This window comes from Globicephala melas, chromosome 16 (assembly GCF_963455315.2).
Source record: "Globicephala melas chromosome 16, mGloMel1.2, whole genome shotgun sequence".
Taxonomy (NCBI): Eukaryota; Metazoa; Chordata; class Mammalia; order Artiodactyla; family Delphinidae; genus Globicephala; species Globicephala melas.
The window spans coordinates 55,760,861-55,773,327 of record NC_083329.1 but is presented as its reverse complement, the minus strand read 5'-3'; the positions used below and the strand labels follow the sequence as shown (position 1 = coordinate 55,773,327).

The 12,467-nt window shown below is 46.9% G+C and overlaps 1 protein-coding gene across 24 annotated transcripts in view; it reads right to left on the bottom strand.

Annotated features, from left to right (window-relative positions):
- Positions 1-12,467, bottom strand: part of KCNMA1 (potassium calcium-activated channel subfamily M alpha 1) — a 741,810-nt gene that overhangs the window by 195,410 nt on the left and 533,933 nt on the right. For all 24 annotated transcript variants that reach the window (XM_060286605.1, XM_060286606.1, XM_060286602.1 and 21 more), the window contains 2 exons: positions 9,199-9,268; positions 2,360-2,515 (listed from right to left, as the gene is read on the bottom strand). In XM_060286605.1, the coding sequence (XP_060142588.1) occupies positions 2,360-2,515; positions 9,199-9,268 (226 nt within the window). The remainder of the gene's footprint in view (positions 1-2,359; positions 2,516-9,198; positions 9,269-12,467) is intronic.

The following is a 12,467-nucleotide window of genomic DNA, read 5'->3' as shown; positions in this document are numbered from 1 at the left end:
TAATATATAAAACATGCCAAGGAGAGCATCATTATGGTGTTTATTATGACCTAAAAGAGACAAGGGTCTGGATTTGGAGAGCACAGAGAGGACACTACAGAATGGGGAGCACGTGCTTTCAATTGTCTCTATCTCAAATGAAAAAAAAAATATGAAGGGAAGCCTTGTTATTTCCAGGTCATGTGCCTTGGCAAATTCCAACACAAAGATCACCTAAATGTCAAAAGGCCATATTCAGAGAGCTACCTCCAAACATGGAGGACTTGGTCCCGGACAGAAAGAACATGGTAACATAACCCTGGGAGGGAAATGTGTTTTGAGTTACACCAGGGCCTGGCTGGGCCTCTCCCACAGGCCCTCCTAAACAGGAACTTGGCAGTGGGATTAGCTGGGCTGGAGGGGACGTCCTTGGCTACAGAGGTGAGGCCCTTCAGGGTCTTGAGGAAAGTTGGACAGAGGTTCTTTCTCCCTGCTGGTAATAACACTGAAGAATCAGCATCACATCCATTTTATTAATTTTCTTGACAGGCAGCTCTAGTTTCCAGGAAGGCACCACAAAATCAAAACATACGCATGTCAAGTGCCCCATGTGTGGCGGGGCCCTGCCAAGGCCATGTTCATCAACACCAGGAAGCACAGCCCAAGTCCTCAGACATGTGCTGGTCCTGTGGGTAAGCCCCTGCTGGAAGAAACCCCCGGAGCTTGGCTGGACGAGCCAGCGGAGCTCTCTTGGTGACAGTCCTTTATCCTGGTCTGGGCTCCTCGTGTTGAATATAAGGGCCCTGGAAGACACCAGGCTGCCTCTGGCTTTCGGGCTTGTCTCTAAGTCCAGCCACAAAGACCTTCCTGCCGCCTCCTTTTGCCTACATTCAGCTGTATCCAGGCAGGGGACTGGCAGCGTGAATTAAAGACGCCATTTAAAGGCAAGCCATGTCCTTATTTGTGAGCTGGGTCTGAGCCAGGAGTTCTGCGGAGTCGAGGTCTTTGGGCATATAGTAAGTAAAGAATTTTTTAATCAAGGCACCCATTGCTAAAGTGATTGAACGGACTCCAAAACAATTTGTTCTTTTACGTAGACTAATGTTAACCATAAATTGGCTAAATAATGAGGTGGGTACAGAGGGTGAGGACCTAGAAAGAAATCCTGTTCTAAGTCACACAGCTTATGGATGCCAAGGGTGAGCCCTGACATGGAGTCAGTTCATCACCTGCATCTTCATCCTTCCCACGCATCCCTCTCACTGCAGCCAGGGCCATTTCCTCAACCTCACCGAATAACTTACTGCCGGTGGTGGACACAGCAACAATGGCAGCAAAAGGCTGGAGATCCCACACCTTCGATTTCAGAGTTTCTGGCCCCTCTGCAGGATCTCCCGGTGACACACTCATTTCCCACCTCAACCACTAGTAATTCAGGAAGGGGAATGTAAATAAATGAATAACAGGGAGGGGAATATAAGGCCAGATCCTGAGCTAATGGCCACCAATGCCAAATCAGGGAGGCCCAAACGACACAGGATTTACTGCACCGGTTTGCTACCTTGACTGTCTAGGCTGAGCAATCCAAGGATAAGGAACGGTGTCATCACTAAGAGCTCCAAAAGCCCTCTTAGTAGGGTCCTGGACCCTCAACCTGATGTCCTGGAAACACTCCTGGCCTGGCCTATGAGGACAGAGTTGGGTCTTTCTTTGTCTGAGTTGGTCCAGTGGGCAGGGGCCACTTTGGAGGGGCTGAGCAGCCAGCCCTGTGGGGTGAATCACTGACCGGGGGATGAGCATATCCAGACCGCCTGTCTCACGGTGTAAAGGGCCCCGCTGCCCACGACTCAGTTAGTTCCTCCTCTGACTCTCCATTCAAACAACCATGGCATGTCAGCCCCGCCGGCCTCCTTGATTGTGCAGAAATAAATAAATGAATTATGTTGTTAGGGTTTGGGCTTCGGCACAAACACATGGTCTGCATTTCTCTGCACAGTGAGAGGTCCACCAGCCACTTGATGTACAAGAGCAAAAGGATAATTCTTTTCTTTAGGCGCTCTGGTGCCATATGGAATGTATATAAATCATAGCTTTGTTTTAACAGTGGAGACTTTGTTGATAGATAAACATGTGGTTTATCTAAAAAAAAGAGAGGATTGTGCTTTGAACAATCATTTAATGGCCGTGGATGTGCTAAATAAAAATAAAAACATAATTTTGAAAGAAGCTGGCCTCGTGCCCAAATCTGTAACAAGGAACTTCTCCTTAACCAAAGTGGTTAAAGCCCGCCGATCTGTTTTGAGTTTAAGCTGTGCTCTCTACTCAACCCCACGACAAATTGAATCCGGGGCTAATGTGCTCTAATAGGACGAGACGTTACCTTTATGAATGACCTCATGGAGAAGAGGTTGGCAAGCATGGTGGAGAGGCCTTGAGCCAGGCAGCTCTGGGCGATGAACCCCAGCTTCAGCTCTGCGAGGCAGATTGCATCATCCCCCTCTTTCCAATTCCAGCTCGGGATGTTTAGCAGATGGGCCTGCGGAAACAAAAACAGGTATGAGACCTTTCTTCGTTAAATGTTCAATTGGTTAAAGTCTCCTCTGGGAAATGCAGCATTGCCCAACAGCTCAGGGTCGCCCAGACTCAGCCTTCCTTTCCCTTGCCTGGGTCTGGTGTTTCCTGTTTTATCCACCTCTTCTGTTCATCAGACTTCAGTCTCTCTGGAATATTGCTTCTGTACCTACCAAGCCCAGGTCCTCCCCTCGCGTTTGTCATTGAGCCAAAGAGACTCCAGAGGGAATTTCCTCTTGTGACAGACACGTCAGCCCGTGCTACTAGGATGTCTGGCTAGGTTGCTCTAAACTGGCTCCTCAAAAACCCTTAAGACTGCCAGATGCCTGGGTATTTTAGATGTCGTTTTTTGTCTGCCTTCCCAGAACGCCTGCTCCATGGCTCCCAAGCTTGAGTGGGCATCAGGATCACCTGAAGGGATTACACCAACTGTTAGTTGGTTTACACCAACTAACGCCAACTGTCGGGCCTCCCCCACAGGTTCTGATTCTTTGGGGGGAGGGGAAGGCTGGAGAATTTGCATTTCTCACAAGTTCCGAGGTGACACTGAGCTGCTGAGCTAGCAACCACATTTCAAGAAGCCCTGCCCTAAATCATCCGGCACATCACAGTGGAGATGTGTTACAATCTCTTGCAGATGGACTGATCCTACTCAACAGTGAGGTCAGACCCTGCGATGAGGACCCAGAGGCATGTTCATCCAATTATTTTTAAGTGGCAGGAAGCAGAGAGTCAGAGATGATACAGTGGATGAAAGAATCAAGCTTCGAAAGTTCTCCAGAGTTGGAAAAATGGGCAAAAATCATCAAGATTTAAAAGAACTTAATATCAAATACAGCATTTAGGTTAAAAGAAAAAATCAATTGTTTAAATCCAAAATGTGAAGCCCTGACTTGGCAGACATGAGGGGACAGGAGAAAACACAAAACAAAACAAAAAACCTTGTGTGTAACTAAAACTCCCCAAAAGAAGTCAATCTCGTGACAGATTACAGAAAAAGCCGGCGCTAGCTTGTTAGAAATGGTCTTCAGATCATGGGAAATACAAAGGTTTCCTTCTGTTGTGAACTGGTCAGGCTAGTTCCCTGGCGCTTGATCTAGTTGTGACAGTCAGATTTTAAAAGGGAAATTGATAACTGAATAACCCCCCGAGAAAAATGACAAGCATGAGACGAGACGTGGGTTCTAGAAAACATCTTTGGAGGAACAGTGAAGAGAGCCAGCAGCCTTTGGTCCGAAGAAGGGCCCCTCCTCCAGGGAGACAGGATAGTTATCTGTGAACACTTCGGGTGCTGCTATGATGAGGAGAGATTAGACTTGTCTTGCTTTGTTCCAAGTGCCAGAATTAGGAATGACTGGTGTGTATTACAAGAAAGCACTTTTTAAGCTTGTTTTATAAAGGAAATCTCTAAGGATGCAATTTGTCTAAAAAATGGAGAACGCTGCCTCCAGAAATGCAAGGTCTCTTTCCCTCAAACTCAGTGCGTGTTTCTCCAAGTCTCAGTAGATAGACTGTTGCTTTGCACCGGAGGCTGAGTCAGAGCCCTTCGAGGCTCCTGCTAGTGCCAAGACTCTATGACCCTGAAATGACTGTTTCTCTCCACGTGTCAGCAAGCGCAAGGAGCATGAAGGAGGTATATATGCAGGACGATATACGACAGGTGTGCTGCCAGGAGGAGATGGGAGGCTCCACTGTGGAGCCAAGACCAAGTGCAATGGCTCTGTGCTTGGCTTTCAGAAATACCACTCTCGCGAAATTCCCTCTTGCAAAATCCTGTTCTGTAACAATCTTGTGAATCCTAACCCGGCAGTGTTTACTCCTGGAAGATTCTCCCTGATGAGAGCTGTTAAAATAGTCCCATGTGTGGGCAGGAGCAGATGGGAATTTCTGTCAAGCTGAGTATCAGAGACCTTCCCACATCACAGACTCAATTCCAGCAATTAGCCCTGCCCTGTATCCCATTTCTCTCCCTACCCCTCACTGGCTTAAGAAGGCCACTTTTCCCCTTTACTTCCCTGGCATCGTAGGGAATACATCAGGCTAAGTGGAGAAATACTCATTTGCATGAACGTCATCTGCGAAGAATGAGGAGAAATTAAATGTAAGTCATGAACAAGTAAATCATCAAGTGTAAAAGGAGATTTGGGTGGTCCAAGCCCCAGACAGACACTATGTAACCTTCATGGCAACTTCAAATAAACAAACAAATCTTTTTAAGATGGTTTCTCACATCCCCATATGCCATCCAGGGTATGAAGTCTAGGATTTTATGTCTTGGGTCCCTCATGTACCCATCTGGTATTGAGTTCCTTAGACATATTTTACATGTTATTATACAGAAAAGTCAAGTTCGTTTCATTTCTCAGCTTCCTCTTTTGGCCACCGTATCTTTCCCAATCGTGGGGCAGGGAGCCGCAAGGGACATGCCAAAGGCTGGAAGGTCTGTGTGCACCAAACAAAGAAGGGTGACTGACCCAGGAACTCAACTTGTTCGTTTCTGGCAACTCTGTCCTTTTTCATTTGAGGGAACTTTGGGTCCAGTGTCCAGTGGAAGACGCCAGTGTTACTACATAGGAGTCTAGAGGCAAATCCTCTCATCTGGAGAACCAGCCCTGCTAAGGCAGGACGAACAGGACTGGGGCTTCCCTCTGTTTGAGACGAAAGGAACGTGCAAACAGGCTGTCCTGGGAACCAGGAGAGATGAATTCCAGCCCCAGGGCCATCTCTCACTACACATGCAACGTTAGGGAAGCTGCCATGAGGAAGAAAGAAGGTTGTCTCAGAGAAAACACTTCAACACTCCTGCTCAAGTGTAAGGGTTTACAGTGAGAAAGCTCAAAGAACTTGCATCTCCATTCGGCCACTGGGACTTGGCTTCAGGTCAGAGACAAAGACCTCTTTCTGTAGAGTCTGCTAGGAACATTTTAAAAGTCCACTAACAGCTAGGTCATCAGGAGTGAACCTTTCCAAGATGTCCCAAAGCATTCTTTCCTTCAAGAGTTTTAAGCCATCTGCGCTCAAATCAGACAATGCCCCTGTGCCGTGTCCTTTCCATGCTGGGAGATGGTGAGGCTGAGTGTTTCTCTCCCTGAATTCTACTGGGGGTAAACAGATCCACTTTGGAGAACCTCCATCCTTCTGTAAGTCCTACTCAGAGGAACCACAGTTTGGCTCAACAGCCTGTGGCTCTACTGAATGAGAAGGTGGCAGTTTCAGCAGTTCTGTCTCTTAGCTCACTGGCTGCCCAGTGACCATGAGTTGTACCCATCAGAGATGCGCTGAGACAGAGCTTAGACCCACGGTCTGCCGTCACACTGGGATACTAAAACGCACAGATGGTCAAATGAGGACTAAATGGGATAATGGATGTCAAAACTCTTTTAAAACCCTAAAATATGACACAAGTGTCTGAGATTATTATGATGACAAACTCAGAACGAGTTTTATATGGAGAGAAAGAGGACAGCTTCCCTACATCCCTCTAGGTCCTAGAATAGCACCATCGTTAGATCACGGGGGATTGAAATTCTTTATCTTTTAAATCTGATATCCAATTATGGAATTAACTATCCTTTGGAATATGCTGACAGGGATATAAGTGTACATGTATGTTACCAGGTTTTTTCCTGAAAGCAAGTTTTAATGGATGGAGATCTCTGGGCATCTAGTCATGGGTACAGAGAAAGTGCCAAGAGAGAAAGAAAAATAATATTGTGAAGGGTAGATAGGATCTTAAAAACAGCAAAATTAAATCAAAACTACAATGCGATATCATCTCACATTGGTCAGAATGGCCATCATCAAAAAATCTACAAACAATAAATGCTGGAGAGGGTGTGGAGAAAAGGCAACCCTCTTGCACTGTTGGTGGGAACGTAAATGGATACAGCCACTATGGAGAACAGTATGGAGGTTCCTTAAAAAACTAAAAATAGAACTGCCATACGACCCAGCAATCCCACTACTGGGCATATACCCTGAGAAAACCATAATTCAAAGAGAGTCATGGACCACAATGTTCATTGCAGCTCTATTTACAATAGCCAGGACATGGAAGCAACCTAAGTGTCCATCAACAGATGAATGGATGAAGAAGATGTGGCACATATATACAATGGAATATTACTCAGCCATAAAAAGAAACGAAATTGAGTTATTTGTAGTGAGGTGGATGGACCCAGAGTTTGTCATACAGAGTGAAGTAAGTCAGAAAGAGAAAAACAAATACCGTATGCTAACACATATATATGGAATCTAAAAAAAAAAAAATGGTTCTGAAGAACCTAGGGGCAGGACAGGAATAAAGACGCAGACATAGAGAATGGACTTGAGGACATGGGGAGGGGGAAGGGTAAGCTGGAACGAAGTGAGAGAGTGGCATGGACATATATACACTACCAAATGTAAAATAGATAGCTAGTGGGAAGCAGCCGCAGAGCACAAGGAGATCAGCTCGGTGCTTTGTGACCACCTAGAGGGGTGGTACAGGTAGGGTGGGAGGGAGGGAGATGCAAGAGGGAAGAGATATGGGGATATATGTATATGTATAACTGATTCACTTTGTTATAAAGCAGAAAGTAACACACCATTGTAAAGCAATTATACTCCAATAAAAATGTTAAAAAAAAAAAACAGCAAAATTGTAAAGCAAGGTGAAGAATGTCTATTTGCAGTTCTCAAGGAATGAGATGACAAATAATGACCAGTAGACTTCCTGTTCCTTCTCTGCAGGACAAAAATGAAATGATAAAGAGCCCTGTAACAAAGTCACCATGTCCCTTTCACTCTCACACATCTTAAAGGACAAAGTCTCATAAGTGACTCTTCCTAACTCTGGAACCCAAATAGATTGGCGTGGCTCTAAACAAAATGCGTTTTAAGCAAATAACCATGGGTCGGTTGATGTCTTCAGCACTGTTTCTGAATGATGATAAGGCAGACGTCTGTGAAAGATGTTCGTCTTGCTATGATAAGCTTGCTATGATCGTGTGAATGCTGACCAGTGCCATCTGGACCCTAGGTCCGTGGAACTACTTCTGAGTCTGACAAGACTCACAGAGCTGAAATCCTCCTTAATTCCTTGAAGATGCTGCATTAGCACTCATTGGAAGGAGAAAAAAAGGAACTGACATCCCTTTCTAAACATACAACATTAATTTTCCTATTCAATCTAAATGCAGCCCCAAATCTAAACAACAGCTTAAAGCACTCCCACACTAAATGAAATTTCAAATCACAAAGGAAAGAGGGAGAGTTCCTTGCCTCGGGAGCTGTCACCGGCCACAGCCCTGCTCATAAAATTCACCTCCCCCTACCAAGGCTGCTGGCAAAGAACTTCTCCAGTTTGATGCCGGTGAGTTACCAATACCCTCACTTTCTCTCTTCAGTGTCCTGGGTTTTCCAGAGACGAACAGGACACTGTGACCTTGGGTGCCCACCACCCAACCCACTGGCTGGAGCGTGGCACAGCCTGCAGTGGAGCCACCTGGGAGGGCTGGGCAGCAGCGGGCGGTGGGCAGCAGCCCGAGCGGCAGCCCAGTCACCAACAGCAGGCTCCACAGTCAACAATGCCTCCGATGGGCTTCCACACGGCGACATGGGGCAGCGCTTGCCAGCAATTAAGAAATAATGGCGTGGCACTGGCGCATTTGGCAGAAGGGAGTCCTCTCTGGGCCACCGGACTGCCTATTTCGTAGGGAATATGGCGCATAAGATGGGACACACGCTCACTCACAACCCAGCAGGGAGTGATTCTGTCCAGACAGGACACCTGGTGGCAGGTACTGAGCAGCCTCTGGTCTCTCATAACTGGTTCCATGTCAAACACAGAAAGGTGCCACCTTCCCTCCCCCAAAGCTGTTTTCCTGGGAGGCTACTGATGGCCGAGCAAAGGAGCATTGCCTTTGAATGAGAGACAGGACTCTGGTTTATGGAGAAATAACCACGAGGGAAACAGCACAGACTCCAACATTTGTTTTCTTCCTGATCTCCCTGTAAACTGTAACACTAGGAAAATTCCTTTATGTTTAATCTCTGGATAGCCAACTATTTTCCTAAATTCAACGGTGCAAATTCTCATCTTGAATTTCAGGATGCGGTTTTCCACATTCTCCACCCAGTGCGTGGTCTGTCCCACCAAGTTCATCTGGTCTCAGATAGAAAAGTGCTCACTTGCCTGGGACACTCTACACCTTGACTGCAAAATCCCTGAGGGCACAGAACAGGGCTTCACTATTTCCACCGGGACTGGGGGGCTGTGGGTGAGGCCCAGTGTTGACCACATAGTAGTACTCAATAAATACCCATGGAAGAAATGAGTGTGGCACATAAGAATTCGAAGTTGTTGGAATGGGATCTAAAGACACATCAATATTTCTGAACCTAGGGGACCAACAGATGCTTCCTGAACGAATGAGTCAATACGTGAAGGAGTTTCCCTCCAGTGCCCAACTGCAAACGAGGTGTTTGGACTGAAGAAACGTCCCAGGGAGGTTTTTGCCCACCACTCCTCTTTACCCAGGCCTTTGGATTGCATTGGTGTGTGTGCTCGTGCATGTACGCACATGCGTGTGTGGCTGTCTGGGAAGGGGGAAGAGCCTGGACCCCCGTGTGCATCGCTGAGCCTGTGACAGGCTCTCACTGCCCTACCTTGTTATGATACTGCAGCATCTGAGTGATTATTCTTATCTTCGGGTGGTAGTTCTTTATGGAGATGACTCTGAAAAAGAAAAGAACAAAAGCTGAGCCAGGGTGTGCCTCACCCTTGGAGTCTGATGGGAAGATTAATTTGATTACATCCAAATGGAGTGAATGTAGGGCCAGCAGCCTGGACCTTCAGAGAGGTTGCAGCCACTGGGCTAAGTTACACTGTGTTTCCACTGCCACGTCCCGTGGTCATGTGAAAAGGAAATCACAGGAGGGCCACAGGCCATGTCCTAGGCATAAAAGAAGAGAGAGGTCCCGTGGTGTCTCGGTGATGGCATGTGTGTACCGGGCATGGGGGTTCTGGAGCAGCAGTCACGGGCTTATTGCCCACATGGGCCTCGAAATAAAACAAGCTCAACTCATGGGGCCAACAGAGGTTTGCCATCTCACATACCCTAGGGAGGAGCCCGGAAACGATTTGCTCTGAGTCCAATTCTCCAAGTTAACAACATGAGACAACGTGACAAATCATACAAGCAGCCTGACAAATGATTCTAATTGTCACGCACACATGGCCACTGTCACAAAAATGATTTCTGAGCAGGGCTCTTAGGATGGGCCTATCGTATCACACGACTCAGCCTGGGATAGCTAACAGCATCTAAACAATGACTTTGATGCCGGTTACAGTGAAGTGTCAAGGCCTCGGGGAGGTCATGGGCTGGTGGAAAATTCCCCCAAACTGCTCTCAGTCCCTACTTGGTATTAACTACCGCCAGCCCCCTACTACTCTAACCCTCCCTCCTGTTCCCCACAACAATCACTGTGCTGCAAGGGAGGGGCCGGGAGCAGAGGAACAGAAACACCTGCATTCCAGTCCCAGCTGCTACACTAACAAACTGAGTGACCTTCAGGAAATCCCTGGACTCTCCGTGACTGTTTCTTCATCTGGACATTGGGGGCAACGGTACCTGCTTTATGTATTTCACAGGCTTGGTATGAGCAGCACATGAAAAACCAGATGTGAAAATGCTTTGAAATCATTAAAAGCTCTCTCCACATGCAAGTTATGGTTTTTGTCATTACCCACTCTGTCAGAGGTGACATTGTACATTTCCTTCTGTGACAAGGAAGGCTAAAGACTGGGATTCCACAGAAAGGCCCACCTCCTAAGCCTCATCGGAAATGCAAGTGCACTGGTCATGACCACCCCACAACTTCCCACCAGGAAATGCCCTATGCTTCATCCCTTCTCGTGCAAAGATGGAGAGGAGGCAGCTGGGGAGCAGTTTTGTCTGAAAAGCTGCCACTTGGGAATTTAGGAAATGGATCACGCGGAAGCCTCTTCCTGCACAAATTCACCCTTTTGGGTTTTTGCACTTGAAGGATTTCATTTTATTTTTGAAAAAGTGTTGTGTTGGCCCATGCTTATAATTCAAGGACTTTGAGCCTCTGTCAGCCCTCGGAATTCAGTTCACAGCATCAGCCAGTTTTCTGCATTAGCTCATTTCAAATGGATCTTTGACATTTTAATTTCAAAACGGGCAGATTGGTCTCATTAAACTAAGGGGAAAGGAGGATTATACAAATAAGGGAAAGACAGATCCCTTCTTTTAACCCTGAGCTTCCCATTTCCTTTTGCTCCCTGGGCCTTCGTTCTGATTCCGTTAATGAATGGCTGAATCACATTTCTGCTACTACCTTTTTCAGTCATTTTTACGCCGTGGCATCATGCCAATCACCCAGATACCCTGTATGTCTTCATATTAACCCTATTGTAGTCAGGGCTTAAGTAAAATATTGTGATTAAGAGAAATGCCCACCTCAAAGCTGTTATCATTTCAATCATTCACTTAAAATAAAAAAGGCAGGGCCAGCCCTAAATTTCTCTGTGGGGTAAACATTAAGCTTCCCCTTCTTTTGGTTTCCATTTGAACTTTTGAAAATAATGTTCCCGAAAACCTACATTTTTGTCACTTCAAATGACACAAAAAAACGTGAAGGACACAAATCCTAGTTCAAGGAAAGGGCCAACTGATGCACCCTAAGCTGGGGCTGTGACTAGTTAGGGGACAGGCTCAGGTGTGGAAGCAGGTCCCCATTCCACCATCTCCCTGCGGCCTGGCAAGCCCAGTGCTTACAGGAGTCCATGCATCAACTCTCTTAAGATGACTGCACTAGGCATACTGCTGAAGAAAGGTGAGTAGAAAGAGAACGTTGTGCCAGATGTTGCTTGCCAGACGCAAGGACCAGATGCTGAGTGGAGGATGTGCTTCAGAGGAATTCTGCCCCCTCACTGACGGGAAAGCTCATGTCACCTGGGGCCACTGAGCGAAAGCAAAGCGAAGGAGATGCGAGCATTGTAATGGTGCAAAGGCAACTTCCCTACCCTCTGACTCAGGTAAATTCACAGCAGTAAACCAAGCTGTAGGAAGAGGGGAATCTTGGTCTAGACCCAAAGGATAGCTGTTTGCAGTTAGGCAAGAGTTCCTGGGAATCTACTGGGAGTGAAATGTTTCCTCTTGGTTCATCTCTTCTCCAGAAGGTTCTCTTTATTACCTCCTCCTGCTGCAATTTATGCTGCAGGAGAGAAGAATCCAAAAGGGTTTTCACTAAGTGGAGCAAAATATCTTAACTTTGTAGTCATTTCATAGTCCCAAGATGTCTGGAATATGGGTCTATACAAAGAACAAAAATGGAACAGTTTTCTCCTGAAATAAGAACAGAATAAGGAGCAGGAGTTGGCCAGAGAACGGCCTCAGGTGGGCCCTGCGCGTTTACGAGAAAGGCGCTGGGCAGTGTTTTCCAAAGAGCGACCCCCCACCTCCCCCAGCCCTGCCAGGAGATGTTCTGTAAAAAAAAAAAAAATAAAAAAAAAAAAAAAGGAGGGGGAGGGGGCCTGTAGTCAAATAGGTTTGAGAAAGTCTCTCTAGAACATTATCTTAGGAATTTGTAGTATTCAAAGTACTGAGGAGGCATTCAGGGAAGAAAACCATTTCAGGGGACTTCCCTGGTGGTACAGTGGTTGGGAATCCGCCTGCCAAGGCAGGGGACACGGGTTCGAACCCTGGTCCGGGAAGATCCCACATGCCGCGGAGTAACTGAGCCCACGCGCCACAACTACTGAGCCCGCGCACCACAACTACTAAGCCCGCGTGCCACAACTACTGAAGCCCACGCACCTAGAGCCCATGCTCCGTGACAAGAGAAGCCACTGCAATGAGAAGCCCACGCACCGCAACGAAGAGTAGCCCCTGCTCGCCGCAACTAGA